At 45.9% G+C, this 19044-nt stretch overlaps 1 protein-coding gene across 2 annotated transcripts; it reads right to left on the bottom strand.

Annotated features, from left to right (window-relative positions):
• Positions 1 to 1053: 1053 nt before the first annotated feature.
• Positions 1054 to 6971, bottom strand: LOC129376665 (zinc finger protein 34-like). Of its 2 annotated transcripts, XM_055056253.1 has the most exons (10): positions 6696 to 6971; positions 6089 to 6160; positions 5908 to 6001; positions 5184 to 5347; positions 4602 to 4658; positions 4406 to 4529; positions 3988 to 4118; positions 3618 to 3853; positions 3142 to 3203; positions 1054 to 1705 (listed from the first exon to the last, which is right to left on the bottom strand). In XM_055056253.1, the coding sequence occupies exons 1-10, from the start codon at positions 6895 to 6897 to the stop codon at positions 1102 to 1104; spliced, it is 1746 nt and encodes a 581-aa protein (XP_054912228.1). In that variant the 5' UTR covers positions 6898 to 6971; the 3' UTR covers positions 1054 to 1101. The 2 variants fall into 2 exon arrangements, with proteins under 2 accessions (XP_054912228.1, XP_054912227.1); XM_055056252.1 differs by having other exon boundaries at positions 4406 to 4658.
• Positions 6972 to 19044: the final 12073 nt, after the last annotated feature.

The following is a 19044-nucleotide window of genomic DNA, read 5'->3' as shown; positions in this document are numbered from 1 at the left end:
CTCCATAAGGATGAATGGCTGTTAATCAAATTGTTCTGCTTGGGCTGAGCTAGCGCTGTAGCTAACAGGCCATTTAAAACATGACCAGGATCCCTCTGAAGGAGGTTTTAACTCTAAAACAACAGAAAAAACGGATTTTCTACAAGACAAAAAAATGTTTTATTTGCTGTTTTGCGGCTGGAATTTAAAAGTTGTCGATATCAAGTGATGAATTTAAACTATGTATAAATAAATCCAACGTTTGTTGAGATAAAAATGGAAATAATGGTCAAATAATTGCGGCAGGTCTGAGTTCTGCGCCCTGAGGGACTCCATAACTAACTGCAGCTGAAGGAAGTGGGAAAGCACTGCAGAGATGAACTGTTTATTTCTATTTCATTTGTCATTACAAGTTAATTATCAGCAGTAAAAGCCTGGTTGGTATAAAGTCCTGGGTTTAAGGTACCATTCTGTCTCTGAGTTCAGGTTTCTGATGGGTCCAGAACCGGGTCCATCTCGTGGCTCTGAGTCGGGTCCAGAGCCGGGTTTTCGTCCATCTCTTGGTTCCGGGTGGGATCCAGGTCCAGGTCCGCTGGGTGACTCTTCATGTGTGTTTTCAGACAGTGGCTCTGGGTGAAGGCCCTGTCGCAGACGCTGCACTTGTAGGGTTTGTCTCCGTTGTGGGTCCTCATGTGGACCTTCAGGTGTTCCCGGCGGGAGCACTCCTTCCCACACTCGGCGCACACGAACCTCTTGATGCCCAGGTGGATCTTGACGTGGCTGTCCAGGTTGGCCTTCTGCTTGAAGCGCCGGCCGCACTCCGAGCATTCGTACGGCGCCTCGTCGGAGTGGATCCTCATGTGCTTCTTCAGGTCGCACTTGAACCAGAAGCCCTTGGTGCAGACGGCGCAGACGAACGGCCGGACGCTGCTGTGGGTCTTCAGGTGAGCCATCAGCGTTCCCTTCCACAGGAACGTCCGGCAGCAGACGTGGCACAGGAACGTCCGGTCCCTCTCCGTGTGCGTCTTGGCGTGGACCTTCAGCGAGCCCTCCAGCTTGAAGCGCTTCCGCAGACGTCGCAGGCGTACTGCTTGTCGTCGGAGTGGGTCAGGCGGTGCTGGGTCATGGCGCGGCGAAGGCGGAACGACCTGTTGCAGACGTCGCAGACGTGCTTCTCCTTGACGTGTGCAGCTTTTTGTGGGACAGGAGGTGCGACTCCAAGCCGAAGGTCTTGAGGCAGACGTCACACTTGTGAGGCTTGTCCTCCACATGCAGCCACTGGTGGTAGTTCAGGGAGGCCGTGTTGGTGAAGGTTTTGCTGCAGACGCCGCATTTGAAGCGACTCTCTCCGGTGTGCTTGGCCTCGTGGAGGTTCAGGCTCTGGACCGAGACGAACGTCTTCCCGCAGTGCTGGCAGCTGTGGACCTGCTGGTGGTTTCGTAGATGCTCCTTCAGCTGGTCTGGAGACTCAAACTTCTCTCCGCAGGCGCCGCAGACGCCCTGCGGGTCGCCTGCGTGGTTCCAGACGTGGCTGATCAAACTGCCCAGCTGCCGGTACCAGGCGCCACACACCTTACAGGACCTCTTGGTCTCCAAGGTCAGCTGCGGCGCCCTTTTCTCCTTCCGTTTCCTCGACCTCTTGGCGGTCAGCGGTTTGGGGTCAGGGCTCCAGGTGTCATCTGCAGCATCAAGGCCTGGGTCGGCTTCCTCGCTGCTGTCCACATGGCTGCAGAGGCAACAAAAACACATTTGAAATGCAGAGCTACACACATCTCTGCTCCAACAGATGAATGGATGAGTCTTCAGGACGCCATCAGGCCTGGGTGAGATGTCTGCAGCATCAGGCCTGGGTCAGACGCCTGCAGCATCAGGCCTGGGTGAGACGTCTGCAGCATCAGGCCTGGGTCAGACGTCTGCAGCATCAGGCCTGGGTGAGACGTCTGCAGCATCAGGCCTGGGTGAGACGTCTGCAGCATCAGGCCTGGTTGAGACGTCTGCAGCATCAGGCCTGGGTGAGACGTCTGCAGCATCAGGCCTGGGTGAGACGTCTGCAGCATCAGGCCTGGGTGAGACGTCTGCAGCATCAGGCCTGGGTAGACGTCTGCAGCATCAGGCCTGGGTGAGACGTCTGCAGCATCAGGCCTGGGTGAGACGTCTGCAGCATCAGGCCTGGGTGAGACGTCTGCAGCATCAGGCCTGGGTGAGACGTCTGCAGCATCAGGCCTGGGTGAGACGTCTGCAGCATCAGGCCTGGGTGAGACGTCTGCAGCATCAGGCCTGGGTGAGACGTCTGCAGCATCAGGCCTGGGTGAGACGTCTGCAGCATCAGGCCTGGGTGAGACGTCTGCAGCATCAGGCCTGGGTGAGACGTCTGCAGCATCAGGCCTGGGTGAGACGTCTGCAGCATCAGGCCTGGGTGTGACGTCTGCAGCATCAGGCCTGGGTGAGACGTCTGCAGCAGAGCTGAACTCAGTTCATGGCAGCTGAAGCCAGAAGCCACCCGAAAGCTGCAGGCCAGGATTTCAGTTATGCTGCCTGTTAGTGAATAATTACTATTGAAATGATGTTTTGGTATTAATGAGAGTAAAACCTGGAATATTTGATGGAAAGTGTCGGTTCTGGTGTCAGTTCTGGTGTCAGTTCTGGGAGCGGACACAGTTTGCTGCCACGGCTTTGGCTTCTGGTGCAGAATTATAACTCGTCTCACATTAATGATGTAAAAGTCAGAAGAAAGCAACAGTTTCCAGATGTGGAACATTTATATCCACACATGTGGATCTATAGATGCAGTCGATCTTCAGGATGCCGAAGGGCAAAAGAATCTCAGCATCAAGAGGAAGTTGGGTTTTAGTTTCAGCAGGAAGTTGTTCAGTTTTCCACTTTCGAAGCCTGTAGTGATGAAACTACTGCAGCTTCATAAAGTTCTCATTGTTACGATTCCCCTGGACATTTAACTTCCAACCAACTGCAGCTGGATGTGTTTAAGATCTTAATGCTGACAGAAATATGATTTGTTTGTCTGACAGAAGCTTTCAGGGAATCGTTCAGATAAAAAAAATCTGCTTTAGTTCACAGTGTAGTTTTGTTCCGACTAGACGAATCAAAGCACTGAAGAGCAAACTGAGGATGTTTCCTCTGAATGAACCTGGAATCGGTTTTTACCGGGAATGAAGGTCGATTTGATCCGTCTTCATCGCCGCGGCTGAACATGGCTCCTCGCTTTCCTGAAAGAAAAGGTTCACAAACTGAATGAAGCTTCACGTTTCCCTGAATCAAACTGAACTTTTATTATTTTAAATTAAGCACTTTAGTTTCCTCCCTCACGTATCGGCACAGATTTACTTATCAGAGTAAAATCTGTTTAAAAAGGATAAAAATCAGCCAATTTTTATCCTGTTGATTGTAAATTTAGTCTTCAGTTTGTTTTGTAAGAGAAACTAAATCATGGAGCTGAAGGAGTGAAAACTGTGACGGAGTATTAAGGCCAGAATGAGAAAACAGTTATGAGAATAAAATTGTGATATTGCCTGAATAAAGTCCCAAAGTTACAATATTGAAGTTATAAGTAATGAGAATAAAGTCGTATTAAAGGGAGGAGCCAGTGGGCGCTGTCTGGACCGGGTCGGTTCTGGTCGGACCTTCAGCCGGATGTAGAGCGTCGGGTTCCCGCCTGAGCGGTGGCCGCAGCAGATCTGCTCCGGCGTCAGGCTCTGCGCCGCCAGCGGCTGCAGCCGCCGGTTCTTGGCGGCGATGAAGACGTCGAAGGGCCGCCCTCCCGCCAGCAGGGGGCAGCGTGAGCGCAGCAGGTCCAGGAAGCCCGGCTCCGACAGCCCGCGGGGGCACTGCAGGTCCAGAACCGCGCTGCGCTGAAACACTGACAGCAGCACAGCGTTAGTGAGCAGAGCTCCCAGCATGCACTGGGAGACAGCGGCAGAGCTCCCAGCATGCACTGGGAGACAGCGGCAGAGCTCCCAGCATGCACTGGGAGAGCGGGTTCTGGGCTCTCACCAGCCTTGGACAGGACTCTGGTCCGGGAATCCTCCAGGATCCGGACCCGGAGCGTCAGATGGTCAGCTGGTCTGCTGAGCCGAGGTCTGCCAGGCCGCCGGCCTCCAGGATGACCTCTGACCTGAGCCGACCTGCAGCGGGACGACAGCAGGTGAGCTCTGATTGGCTGGGGGTTCAGAGGTCAAAGCTAGAGGCGGGTTAAACTTTTGGACACTTTAATATGTGCAGATAATCTGTGGAAATATTTATTTCCTTCCACAAACAGCAGAAATAAAAACCTCCGTCAGAAACAACCAATCAGACGGAGGAAACGTGATGACATCATCTGTCAAGACGAGTCTTTTCTGAGTCAAATACTGAGTCATTACAGACTCAGTATTTGTTGTTTTGTTGGACCAGGCCGGTTCTGGTTCTGTACCTTGATGGGATCTCGTAGTCCGGGTCCGTCACGTCTTCTTGCTTCAGCCTGGAGGCGTCTACTGGCTCTTCATCACCAGCACCGTCTTCATCGCTCAGCGGCAGACGCTCCACTCCGCCAGCGCCTGAACCCAGCAGTTCGTCTGATTGGCTGGAGGTTCTGGTTCTGTGGGAACCAGTCTCCCGGTGAGTCCGACCTGTGAGCTGCTGCTCCTCTTCCTCCACGACGACCTCCACTTCCTGTGTCGCCGCGTCTGGCCGCAGCGGGAGACACAAAACTCAATCAGAGGAAAACTGTTTACTCAAGTCAAAGTGAAAAGGATTTGATGAAAAGTCGACTGAAGATGACATCATCAGATGGAGCAAAATATAAAATGATTGGACATTTTTATTTATGTCAGTAATTGCTTAATAAAAAATCTTCCACTGGAAAATTATTTCAAAATGTTTTTCCCATATTATCAGTTAACTGCAACATTTTCTTAATATTACAGAATAATTCATTTAGAAGTTCTTCCTTCTTGCTGAAAAGTAAAATTTAAGTAACTTTGTCATATTTAAAGATATTTGCAGTAAAAATGAGATAAAATACTTGGTAAGATTTGGTGTTTCTGCAGCAGGTCAAATAAACAGATTTTACTTCAGAAGGATAAAGTAAAATACTCCTACAAGTAACTGAGTAAAAGTAACTAGTTACTATCTGACTGTGGGAGCGGCTCAGTGATAATCAGAACCAGTAAACCCAGCAGCTGTGACTGGTTTCCCTCCAGTCCACTGACCTGGCTGCTGGCCGCGGTTCTCCCGCCTGACGCCCGGCGCCGCCGCCTCCTCGCTCCCGGTTCCGGTCCACTCCACCGCCGCCAGCACGTCTCTGGTCGCCCGCTGCAGCAGCTCCGCGATCGTCTCTCTCAGATCGTAGAGTTTAGACAAGTTGAGTCGCTTCCTGGAATAAAAATGTTTTCAGGAAATGAGTTTATCTGAACACAGAAGAACTTTAGTCACTAAGATGAGCTCAATAACTGATGTGAACTTTATTTACAGACATCAGAATTAATTTTATTTCTGTTCTGGTTGTTTGTGGTTTATATTTCAAATATCTTCCAGCTCCAGCGTGTTCAGGATTCCTCTAGTTTATTGTCTTGTAGAAGCTGAACCTGCATTATTATTATCAATAGATAAATGATATATGGTCGACAATAATAATATTTATGGCAGTAATTCCTGGGAAACTAAATGTAAATGCCAACATGCAGGACGTTCTAGTAGAAAACAAAAAGCTTCATAGCAGAGATTTATTGAAATGTCCTGGAAATATAAGCAGCTGAACACAGAGGCACTGGGCCAGGAGTACTTTCTATGCTGAAACGTCAGGATTATGTTAGTTGTAGTTAAAATAAAGATGTAGCACAAAAACACCAAACCCAGCAGAATCTTTTCTGAGACGGTTCTGGTTGATGATAAAGTATTATGGTCAGCCCATTAGAACCAGTTAAAACCAGTTACCTTGGTGGTTTCCCATGATGCCTGTCCTTCAGGTCTTCTTGGTTTGGCCTGAAGGTCGTCGTTGGCTCCGCCCCTTCATCATGTCGACTGTCACCTGAACACAACAGCAGCAGAGTTCTGATCTCGGACATGACCCAGTAACTGCAGCCTGGTTCTGGTTCTGGTTCCAGCTGAGTCCTACCGCTGGGCTGCTGCTCCTCTTCCTCACCGCCTTCCTCCTCCTGGCTCTGCAGATCTGGGATCGGCTCGTTGGCTTTCCAGACAGAACCAAACAAAAACTGATCAACATCTGATGCAATGACACTAAAAACGGATAAAATAATTTATGGAAGCAAAACGTGAAAATTAAACAGCAAACAGATCGATGCTACAGAACACCAGCTATTCTTCTCAACGAGTGTAAATCTCACAAGACTTTTTCCTCCAAAATGTTTCCAGTTTGAACTGAAAGCAGAAATTCAGTCAGGGTTTCAACTAACTCAGAACACGACATGTTAATGTCAAAGCTATTCAGAACGTTAAACTGAGGCTGAAAGGAATAAGTAATCGGTTTTATTGATTAATCAAATTTGCTGTTTATATAATTGAAATGGTTTATTTTAATAGATTTATTGCTTATTGTTCAGTTATAGTCACACCCACTATAAAGATATAAAACAGAAACCTTTCCCCCCGGGCTCAGGGCCCCATGTTTCCAAATCTTAAGGACGCACCTGGTTGGGTATAAATCAGTGCCGTTAAACTAAAACTCATGCGATTTCGCCTCCTGCCTCCTGGCCGCCACTGACCTGCTCTGCGCAGCCGGACCTGCGGCTGCAGCAGCTCCAGCTGCAGCAGCTCCAGCTGCCTCTGCTGCCGGTCGATCTCCCGCCGGAAGCCCGACGCCTCCCGCTCGTATCCGGCCACGGCCCGATCCACCGCGGCCAGCACCGCCCCGGTCACCGCGCCCAGCCGCTCCGACACGATGCCTCTCAGCTCGCCTCTGTTCATGTTTACTCCCTCAGATCGGTCTCCGCGGAAACAGCCTCTGCTGTGTGGGTCGACTCGTTCACTTCCGGGTTCACGGATTCCCTCTCCGCTTCAGCTCGGGTAACTTCCGGCGCGGTGTCCGCGCCAGTGTGTTCCGCTGTAGCTAACTCAGCGGCTTCATGGATCACACCGCGTCCAAAAGCCGCCTGACGGCCGTCATCTCCTCCAGGCTGAGCGCCGCCGCCTCGGAGATCCTGGCAGACGTGGAGATGACCTGTGACCTGTACGAAGCGGAGGTTTCGGGCTTGAGGCAGGAGATAGAGCGGCTGAAGAGCCTCCTGGAGCTGCGCCAGCCCCGGGTGAAGGAGGAGCCCGCAGGTCGGTCACAGCCTGGAGCTGGAACTGTCTTCTTGTTTTCTCAGAAAAGGTTCTGCTGGTTTTGGTGTTTTTGTGCTACATCTTTATTTTAACTACAACTAACATAATCCTGACGTTCTCTATGTTTAGTTTCAGCATAGAAAGTACTCCTGGCCCAGTGCCTCTGTGTTCAGCTGCTTATATTTCCAGGACATTTCAATAAATCTCTGCTATGAAGCTTTTTAAGAATTAAAAAGAGGAATAACTTAATTTAGCTCGTTAATTCATTCCTCTGATCCCGAATTCTTGTGCCTTTATATGCGCAGGGAGAAAGAGCAATCATACGACGTCAGACTTCAGATATCCAGAGTTTTATCCAGAGAAAATCAATGCAAGAAGAATGTTACAATAAGCATCTCACCTAGATCATCAATTAACTGAGTAAAAAGGGAAACAGAAACAAACAAAAAATGCATTTTTTGGAAATCTCTCACTCAGCACAAAGAGATTCGAACTTCTGCTGTAAAACAAACCATTTTATAAGAATGTGTTTTCCCTTCATTTAAATATATGCATTAGAAGGTGTGTCCTCTCCTTGCAGGGCTATTCCAATGTTAATTTTATTACCTCCTGCTAAAGAGCCCCTAAAGGCAGATGTATGGATTGTCAAACTGGGTCTTTGCCGTACCAGGCGTCTCCTGCAGACACTCCAGAATTGATGACCTCCACTGGCCTGCTTGGTTTCTGCCTCAGTGCTTCAAGCAGATAGTGTTTTGTGTACTGAAACAAAATCTAATGCTACAAATAGTAACTATGCGTTTGAATTTAAACTGCAGGATTTTCTATTTTGGAAAAACTCTTTCAAAATACCTGAAATAATTTTAAGAGTAAAAACTAATGGTTTAATAATCCTATTGTATTTTAGTAATATAAATTGCATGCAAGTAATATGGTTTAAAACTAACTAATTCAAAACATGCTGTTTAATGCTTAAGGAAATATCTTCATAAATTTGATTATACTTTGGAGAAGACTTTTCTTATACATTTAATGTTTCACTGAACTTTTGAACCAACACCAAAGAATTTATTGATCCTGATAACTACACTCCCTGTCTGAAAACCCTCCTAACGGGAGTACCAGACTGCCTTCTCCATAGAAATTTATGTAAGTTCAGAGAGTCACCAGTTGTCTTAGTTTGGATTTGTATTTAAGTTTACCAGCCGTAAAGTCTACTCCTAAAAATTAATGCTACATCTAATATTTTGTATGTCTAAAGATTACCTGTCTCTATAATTATGCTAACTAAACTTATATTATCAACAAGCTTTTTGTTTTCTACTAGAACTAAATGTAAATGTTAACATTTACATTTAGGAATTACTGCCATAAATGATATTATTATTGTTTGTCGACCATTTTTCATTTATCTATTGATAATAATCACCGTGAACCAGTTAACGTTAACACACATATATGTACATAAATGTATGCACATATGTTCTGATTACAATGGATTATCTTCTATTTATTGATGAAACTTTATGTATAGAGCTGGTTCTGTGTTCAGTAGTAATGATGATAATATTGATTATTTGTGATTGATCCAGACGAGCAGATGCTGTTCTCTCTGTGTGGCGCCGATGGAGGAGACAGATGGCGGGACGACGCGGGACAGGCGTGTGAAATGAGTATGACATCATCAACGACAGATTATAAACAATCTTATAAACTGCATTGATATGTAAACAATTTAAAATATAATTTAATACACAAATATTGTAATTAATTGAAGTGTTTTGCTTTAACTTTACTATTTAATGAGAAATTTTTGCCTTTAGTTCAGTTGAATGAAATTAGAGCACAAACATTTTAAAAAGCAAACTTGTAATAAATTTGCTTTTTAAAACTTATTACACGTTTAGGGTAATAATACAACATAAATAGCTTTTTATTTTTAAAGAGCCAAAAATAAAGATGAAGATTTAACTTGAATAAAACTTTTGGCTCTAGGCTGCTGGTTTTTGCAAAACAACATGTCAAAAATATTTAATATTTTCCACCATAATGACAAAAAATGGTTGCAAAAATACACAACTTGTTATTTTTATTAAATTCTGTTCTGGAAAGGTATGCAATTATTCAAGGAATAAATATCTGTATTATTTATAAAGTTATTTAAGTTACAATTTAGTTATTTAAGCTGCAGTTTGTAGAAATGATTCGTTAACAATATGTATTTTCATTTAATGAAGTCTGAAAACAAGTTTTGTTTGTATTTTTTCTAATAAAAACATTTTTATTTTAATAATTTAAAGACAACCTGGAAAATATTTTAAACATCTTTTTTAACTAATTTTAATTTCATTTGTATTTAATTTATTCATATTTTGTTTTTGTGGTTAAAACTTTTCTTTTTAGTTTAATCCTTTCAAGGAAACCTGAAAAACATTTAAAAAAAATTTTTAAACTCATGTTTATTTTATTTATTTCTATTTTTTGTTTTTTTCCCTTACGTTCCTTGTTTAAATTTTACTTTTATTTGTTTTTTGATTTATTTTTAATTTTCTTAATTTAGTAACTTTTTTCTTTATTAACATACTTATTTTGTAATGATAATTATTTAATGATCAACAAGAACTATAAAAACAGAACCCTGTGGAACACCACGTTCTATTAAATTATTGCTATTGCTCATCATATTATTTATTTCTGTAAATATATTATTATAATTTTTCCATCCATTCCAATAATTTTTCTGTTGTTGCTGATTTGTGTCCAGAGTTTGAGAATCCTGAGACCCTGAAGATCGTCTCCTGCACCGGGGACCCAACGGACGGCCGACATCATGACGACGCCTCCAGGTGAGAAGTTCAGTCTTCCTCTGATGTCTTCCTCAGGTTAACTTCGCAGGTCATTTGGGTCTAAACAGACGGATCTCCAGCAACGAGCTGCTCAGAACCATCAGATGGTGTCAGTCGGCTCCAGTCCACATGAGTCGGACTGTCCTGGTTCGGATTAACTGTGCGTCCTTTGCTCAGGTTGACTGATGGAGTCAATATGGCTGCCTCCCACATCAGACACCTGGAAAACTACGTGGATCTTAAGATCTGCATCCTGACCGACTGGACCATCCAGGAGGTCTCAGACCAAGGTAGGGATGCTCTTCTTCCTCAGGTTCTGTTTCTGGGCTGATTGCTCTTGTCTGATCGGAACATGGCCGCCGTCTCCCCACTCCAGTGGATGATCAGTACCCGGTTCACGAGCTGCAGTGTCGCTCAGGCCAGCAGGAAGCCGACTTCTTGAAGCTGCTGAGGTCCAGCTTCCCTCTGCTGGCCCCCAGCACTCCCTTTGAGTCCTTCATCACCGACCCGACCAACAGGCTGCAGCCTCTGGAGGTGCAGTCCTTCACACCGGAGCAGATCTGCAGCGCAGCGGGGAACTCCGCCCTCTACATCCGCCTGAAGGTACTGCACCCGACCATGAAGCAGAAAACTCAACTTTCATTGACAAACAGGTTGATCAGTGATGGTGAAAATTTGTTTTATAATGTTGGAATATCCCCCTAGCATTAGCTTCCACTAAGTACTATGTCAGTTAGCCCTTTAGCGTTAGCTTCCACTAAGTACTATGTCGGTTAGCCCTTTAGCGTTAGCTTCCACTAAGTACTATGTCGGTTAGCCCTTTAGCGTTAGCTTCCACTAAGTACTATGTCGGTTAGACCTTTAGCGTTAGCTTCCACTAAGTACTATGTCGGTTAGCCCTTTAGCGTTAGCTTCCACTAAGTACTATGTCGGTTAGACCTTTAGCGTTAGCTTCCACTAAGTACTATGTCGGTTAGCCCTTTAGCGTTAGCTTCCACTAAGTACTATGTCGGTTAGACCTTTAGCGTTAGCTTCCATGGACTACTTTGTTGAGACATAGCTTTAGTGAAAATACAGATATTAATTAAAGGTTAAAAAGTTTTTTCTATCTTAGTGTCCAGTAGAGCAGGAAGCAGGAAGTCATCAGCAGCTTATGCAAACCAGTGATGATTCCTTTGCCTATGAAGTTGCTCCGCCCATGGAGCATCAGGCTGCACCCGACGCCACGTGAGAAAACACAAACACTGTAAACGTTGAGTCATTTAAATCTTCATTCCATCTTAATCTTTTTGTCTTTTCTGTTTCTCCGCAGCAGAAACGAGACTCGCCAGAGAAAGCCGGTTGAAAACCAGCGTGGTCATAATGAAGACATTGTTCTCAAGACCCGGGTTATAGAGGACTCCCGAATTGTGGCTCTGTCAAAGACTGGTAAACTTTTACTGAGTAATTCTCATAATTACTACATTGCTACAGCGTTTTAGCCTTAGCTTCCAATAATTACTATGTTGGTACTGCACATTAGCTTCAGCAGAAATAATGCTTCCGATTAGTGCTTTTGGGCTAGCGCTCGCCTCTGGTCATCAGACGCTACAGACTAAACCCAGAGTAGATCTTTGAGGGTTTCTATTTTAGAAACAACTTGAGTGAGGTTCCTGATTGCTCCGTTTCAGTGCTGAAGAAGTACAAGTCTAAAAGGCTCCGGTGTCCCCGTGGGATGCAGGAGGCCGACTTCCTGAAGCTGCTGAGGTCCGCCTTCCCCCAGCTGGCCGCTGGAGCGCCGTTTGAGTGTTTAATCACCAACATCACCAAGAAACTGCTGCCTCTGAATGTGGAGTCCTTGACGCCAGAACAGATCAGCAGCGCTGCAGGGAACTCTGCCCTCTACATCCGACTGAAGGTACTGCAGCTGGTGCCAAAACTCCTCAGGAGTCCAAGATGGCTGAACAGGAACCTGCTACCTGGTTTCTAAAAATGTTTTTTCTCTTTAGTCTTCAGAGGGAAAGATCAAGTCCAGACTGAAAGATCTACTGACAGAGGCACCAAGAAAAAAGTGATTTATTATCATTTCTTATAATAATTTTCTGTTATTAATTATTTAAAGTCATGTTTAGTTTTCTAAATGTTGTTTTTTCCTCAGAAAAGAGTCTCAAAACAAATGTCAGCTCAAAGAAACAGACACACACATCAACCTCCGGATTCACGTCCTGGAGGACTCCAGCATCACAGTCCTCACGGCAGAAGGTGGAGGAGCCTGGAGGCCTTTCCTTTTTATTCTGTGATCAATAATTATCATCGTTATTGATAATAAACGCTGCGTCATAACCTCTGAACCTCTTACGGGTCCTTAAACCAAACCAAAAATGGATTGAATATTGATCTAATCTAATGGATCTGGAGGAATCCCAGATCCATTAGATTATTACTTTTGCTCATCTTCTCTCCACCTTTCTGAAAAACATTATAATTTATAAAAAGCACTTTCAATGTTTTAAGTGCATGAATATAAAATGGATTCACAAAGCAAATAACTGATTCTGTTGGATGAAAGAGGAGGAATCATTTTTTATTCATACATTCTCTGTTGCAAATGTTGTCGGTCTTTTAGAATATGGAGCCTTTTGCATAAAAACCATTAATATGTTTCTGTTTTCCCCTCAACACGTCTGAAATGTGTTTATCGGGTCTTTATTCGTTTTCTTCTCTGTCTGTTCCTGCTGACGTTGTTTGTGTTTCAGTGCTGAAGAAATACCGTCTGAATAAACTGGAGTGTCCTCGTGGGATGAAGGAAGCGGACTTCCTGAATCTGCTCAGGTCCAAGTTTCCACAGCTGACGCTGTTTGAATCCTTTAAGTGCGACCGCAACAGGAAGCTGCAGCCTCTCCACCTGCAGGCCTTCACACCTGAGCTGATCTGCGCGGCGGCCGGGACGTCTGCCCTCTACATCCGGCTCCAGGTACTGCAGGCCCACTCAGTCGCTGACGGCGATTCAGGAAGTCCTCCGATTTCCTGATAACTTAGAAACATTTTCCTCTCAGCATCCAGAGAAACCCAATAATAGAACAGAAGAGACTCGGCAGAACAATCAGGACGGAGAGCGTCCAGCTCCACCCAGTACCAGGTAAAAACCTCTCAGTGTCCAGACAGTCTGATCTGTTTCAGCTGCTCTTTTAATTCTGCTTTTTCTGTCTTCCAGAAATAAAAACCCAGCAGATGATGAAGACACTCACATCAACCTGAAGATCTGCTACCTGCAGGAATCCCAGATGGATCTGTTTTCCTCTCAGGACGGAGCTTCTTCCACTTTCAACCCGCAGCTCAGTAACTAAGACTTTCCTGCCCTTTTGTGTTGATGATGCAGTTGATAAAAGCAGAAATCTCATATAGAAGTAGAAACAGAAATGATCCCACAGTCAACATGGCAGCTTTCACAATGAACAGACTGGGAGGATCTCCTCACTGGGAGAGGATCTCCTCACTGAGAGGATCTCCTCACTGGGAGTGGATCTCCTCACTGGGAGTAGATCTCATCACTGGGAGAGGATCTCCTCACTGGGAGAGGATCTCCTCACTGAGAGGATCTCCTCACTGGGAGTGGATCTCCTCACTGGGAGTGGATCTCCTCACTGGGAGTAGATCTCCTCACTGGGAGAGGATCTCCTCACTGAGAGGATCTCCTCACTGAGAGGATCTCCTCACTGGGAGTGGATCTCCTCACTGAGAGGATCTCCTCACTGGGAGAGGATCTCCTCACTGGGAGAGGATCTCCTCACTGGGAGAGGATCTCCTCACTGGGAGAGGATTTCCTCACTGGGAGAGGATCTCCTCACTGGGAGAGGATCTCCTCACTGGGAGGATCTCCTCACTGGGAGGATCTCCTCACTGGGAGGATCTCCTCACTGAGAGAGGATCTCCTCACTGGGAGGATCTCCTCACTGGAGAGGATTTCCTCACTGAGAGAGGATCTCCTCACTGGGAGGATCTCCTCACTGGGAGAGGATCTCCTCACTGGGAGAGGATCTCCTCACTGGGAGAGGATCTCCTCACTGGGAGAGGATCTTCTCACTGAGAGGATCTCCTCACTGGGAGAGGATCTTCTCACTGAGAGGATCTCCTCACTGGGAGGATCTCCTCACTGGGAGAGGATCTTCTCACTGAGAGGATCTCCTCACTGGGAGGATCTCCTCACTGGGAGGATCTCCTCACTGGGAGAGGATCTTCTCACTGAGAGGATCTCCTCACTGGGAGAGGATCTTCTCACTGAGAGGATCTCCTCACTGGGAGAGGATCTTCTCACTGAGAGGATCTCCTCACTGGGAGAGGATCTCCTCACTGGGAGGATCTCCTCACTGGGAGAGGATCTTCTCACTGAGAGGATCTCCTCACTGGGAGGATCTCCTCACTGGGAGGATCTCCTCACTGAGAGGATCTCCTCACTGGGAGGATCTCCTCACTGGGAGAGGATCTTCTCACTGAGAGGATCTCCTCACTGGGAGAGGATCTTCTCACTGGGAGAGGATCTCCTCACTGAGAGGATCTCCTCACTGGGAGTGGATCTCCTCACTGGGAGTGGATCTCCTCACTGGGAGTAGATCTCCTCACTGGGAGAGGATCTCCTCACTGAGAGGATCTCCTCACTGAGAGGATCTCCTCACTGGGAGTGGATCTCCTCACTGAGAGGATCTCCTCACTGGGAGAGGATCTCCTCACTGGGAGAGGATCTCCTCACTGGGAGAGGATCTCCTCACTGGGAGAGGATTTCCTCACTGGAGAGGATCTCCTCACTGGGAGAGGATCTCCTCACTGGGAGTAGATCTCCTCACTGGGAGAGGATCTTCTCACTGAGAGGATCTCCTCACTGGGAGAGGATCTTCTCACTGAGAGGATCTCCTCACTGGGAGAGGATCTCCTCACTGGGAGGATCTCCTCACTGGGAGAGGATCTTCTCACTGAGAGGATCTCCTCACTGGGAGGATCTCCTCACTGGGAGGATCTCCTCACTGGGAGAGGATCTTCTCACTGGGAGAGGATCTCCTCACTGGGAGAGGATCTTCTCACTGAGAGGATCTCCTCACTGGGAGAGGATCTCCTCACTGGGAGGATCTCCTCACTGGGAGAGGATCTTCTCACTGAGAGGATCTCCTCACTGGGAGGATCTCCTCACTGGGAGGATCTCCTCACTGGGAGGATCTCCTCACTGAGAGGATCTCCTCACTGGGAGGATCTCCTCACTGAGAGGATCTCCTCACTGGGAGAGGATCTTCTCACTGAGAGGATCTCCTCACTGGGAGGATCTCCTCACTGGGAGAGGATCTCCTCACTGGGAGGATCTCCTCACTCCTCACTCGTCTTTTCAACGCGTGGTTTAAAATGTCGATAAGTTTTATTCCCCATGGGAGCTTATTTAGAAACTCCTCACTGGGTTGTTCGTTTAATTCCCCAGCTGTTGAATTAAAGTAACATTTTCAGGATTTCCCCGGGAAACAAACATCCAGAGTTAAAATATTTTATGAATATATTTAAAGTTTAATAAAAATCTGAAAAGAAAGATTTTCCGCTCTATAACAATAATAATAAAAAACATTTTGCTCATTGAGGATGGATCCAAAACATTTATAGTGAGAACTGGACAGGACCAAGCATTGAGCCCTGAGGAATCCCATATTAAAAGGAAATACTTTAGTTTCTTTTTTCTACCTGTTGAACTTTGACTTTATGATTCAGTTAGAAAGCTCCAGCCATCTCCTCTCGGTAGTTAAACTGTAGTTTATTTAAACTCCTGAAACTCCAAACTGATCATTTTCTTTAACTCTTACATTAGAGACAGACGTGAAGCAGCTCTGTGTTTGCTAGCAGCGTCAGTAAAACTTGATCTGAGCTCCTGCGTTTTGCTTTTCTTGTCTGTTTTTTCAGTTTTTAGGAAGTTTCCGATCCATGTGCTGACATGTCCCCGAGGTCTGCAGCAGTCGGACTTCTTGGCCTTCCTCAGATCCACGTTTTCTCGGTTGGCTTCAGATCGGCCCTTCAGTGTTTTTGCTCTGCAAGGCCAGAAGATGCTGCAGCTGAACCTGAAGAGTGTGAATCCAGAGGAGATCAGGGCGACCATCGACTCTCTGGAGGCTTCGGTCATCTGCATCCAGGAGCTGGTACGTCCACCCAGAATCCTTTACCTCAGACGCACCGCAGACATTTAATCCGACTCTGTCGTATCTATGAAACTCCAGAAGGATGTTCCTCAGAAAGAAGCCGATGAATATAAAGATCCTCGTCCAAGAACTCCACAGGCCAGGTGAGTCAGGAACAGCCAGGGTTAAACTGGGGGTTGGGGATCGAAAAGAACTGGTTCCCTACTAGAACTGGTTCCCTACTAGAACTGGTTCTCTATAAGAACTGGTTCCCTACTAGAACTGGTTCTCTATAAGAACTGGTGCTCTATAGGAACTGGTTCTCTATAGGAACTGGTTCACTATAAGAACTGGTTCTCTATAGGAACTGGTTCTCTATAAGAACTGGTTCTCTATAAGAACTGGTTCTCTATAAGAACTGGTTCACTATAAGAACTGGTTCTCTATAGGAACTGGTTCTCTATAAGAACTGGTTCTCTATAGGAACTGGTTCACTATAAGAACTGGTTCTCTATAAGAACTGGTTCTCTATAAGAACTGGTTTTCTATAAGAACAGGTTCCCTACTGGAACTGGTTCATTATAAGAACTGGTTCTCTATAAGAACTGGTTCATTATAAGAACTGGTTTTCTATAAGAACTGGTTCATTATAAGAACTGGTTCTCCATAAGAACTGGTTCTCTATAAGAACTGGTTCATTATAAGAACTGGTTCTCTATAAGAACAGGTTCCCTACTGGAACTGGTTCATTATAAGAACTGGTTCTCTATAAGAACAGGTTCCCTACTGGAACTGGTTCATTATAAGAACTGGTTCTCTATAAGAACAGGTTCATTATAAGAACTGGTTCTCTATAAGAACTGGTTCACTATAAGAACTGGTTCTCTATAAGAACAGGTTCCCTACTGGAACTGGTTCATTATAAGAACTGGTTCTCAGTAGTTCAGTTACTTGGACTCGTTTAGCTGCTAGCTTAACGATTTTGCTTTTCGGTTCCTGTGCCGTATTTGGGTGGTGACATGGAGTGATATTGGAATCATATTGATAAATCCTTATAAATCTCCATCCTCAGTTAAACTCTTTGGTTTCTGACTCATTTCTCTATTTTCTCTTATTTTGTCAGCATCCAGGAAGCCAGCAGGGCGACCTCTGACCCTGAAGACCTGGTGGAGCTGAAGATCTGCATCGTGGCCGACCCCACGATAGACGTTGCCTCTCCTCTAGGTGAACTTAAAGGTTCCAATAGTCAATCAATCAATCAAGTTTATTTCTATAGCAGGTTTCAGTGACATGGCAGATCAAAGATCTTTCATCATGAAAACTCAAAAATACAAACGGATAGAAACGATGTCAACAGCTGCAGTGTTACATTTTGTGGATGTTACACATGAGGTTATTGATTAATGTTTCACTGATAATTAATCAATAAGCTATAGACTGCAGCTGGGTTTGTAGTCTAGATTTAAAGCCATTCAATGTTTCAGCAGTTTTGCAGTTTTCTGAATGTTTGTTCCAGATTTGTGGTGCATAGAAGCTGAAAGCTGCAGGAATCAAAGCCTGGATGAGTTTTAAGATCTGAGACTTTAGTCCTCTGGTTCTGGAAATGTTCTGCAGCTGGGAGAAGGCCCACTGAGGAACAGAGGAGGCAGGTCAGAGGTCAGCCTGATCTCTAGTTTCCAGCTGGAAGAACTGAAGCTGATCTAGATCTATGGCTCTAGATCGTTCCTCTTTAGGTCGCTGCAGTTGTGGTTCTGTTCAGGTTCCATGGTGACCGACGGCCTCTGTTCCTCCCAGTGCTGCAGAAATATCCCGTCCTGGAGCTGCAGTGTCCCGGGACGCTGCAGGAGGCCGAGTTCCTCAGCTTGCTGAGGTCGACCTTCCCTCAGCTGGCTGGAGAAGCGTTGGACTTCCTGACCGGTCACGGCGGCGACGTGAAGCCCATCAACCTGCAGAATCTGACGTCTGATGACATCAGCAGGACCCTGAGATCCGCCGGCGGTTCTCTGCTCTACGTCCGCCTGAAGGTCAGAAGCCGTTTCTCTTTCCTGTGAGGCTCCAGCAGCGCATGGCGATGCTGCAGTGGCGATGCTGCAGTGGCGATGCTGCAGATGGGAGGTGTCGGCTTCATTTGGGTCTCAAACTCTTCCAGGAGCAGCGTGACGTCCAGACCAGCGTGAAACGGAGCCGCTCTGACGTTTCGCCCTCCAGGTGAGTCCTGAGTGTTACTCCAGGCTGTAGACGGATCCCAGTGAGGATTAAAAATGAATCGCAGCGCGACGATGCAGCGCGACGATGCTGCGCGACGATGCTGCGCGACGATGCAGCGCTTGGCTGAGACCAAACCACGCCGGTTCGTCGGTGTTCGTGGCGACTGCGTTTTCTAACCAGTGGTTTGTGTTCACACATGTAGAAGAGATTCAGATCCAGTTCAAAAGCCGAGTTCTGTTCAAAAAATGTTTTTTTCCTTTAATAATTAGAAAAATAATCTTTTCAAAAGTTCAGGAACTTCAAGGCACAAAATCTGCATCTTCAGGTCTGAGTTGCAAACTTTCAGTGCTGGACTCACTTTTGCTAATAGCGAAGCTATTAGCAGAAGTGCTAAAGCTAAAGCTAGCTGTTAGCCCAGTTAGCGCTACAGCCATAACTTAGCACTCTACTTGGTGGTTTTGTCATCTTTCTGTTGATTAAAGTTTGACGCCTGTGTTGAAGTTTTGGTTATTAACTGTTAAAAATAGTCAATAACTTTTATATTCATGCTCTTATTTTGAAGTAGGTGGATGCAGCAGGTCAGTTTCCTGTTGACTCTTTTTTCTCTCTTTCAACAG

The sequence above is a fragment of the Poeciliopsis prolifica genome, unplaced genomic scaffold, assembly GCF_027474105.1.
Source record: "Poeciliopsis prolifica strain line A6 unplaced genomic scaffold, Auburn_PproV2 SCAFFOLD044, whole genome shotgun sequence".
In the NCBI taxonomy this organism is placed as follows: Eukaryota; Metazoa; Chordata; class Actinopteri; order Cyprinodontiformes; family Poeciliidae; genus Poeciliopsis; species Poeciliopsis prolifica.
Note: the sequence above shows the minus strand (reverse complement) of the source record. Positions and strands in the feature narration are given on the sequence as shown.

Coding starts and splice junctions, on each gene's coding strand:
- LOC129376665 (XM_055056252.1), bottom strand. CDS start 6,897: ATGAACAGAGGCGAGCTGAGAGGCATCGTGTCGGAGCGGCTGGGCGCG. Junction 6,002..6,088: donor AGAGGAGCAGCAGCCCAGCG/GTAGGACTCAGC, acceptor TGTTGTGTTCAG/GTGACAGTCGACATGATGAA. Junction 1,706..3,141: donor CAAATCGACCTTCATTCCCG/GTAAAAACCGAT, acceptor TTGCCTCTGCAG/CCATGTGGACAGCAGCGAGG.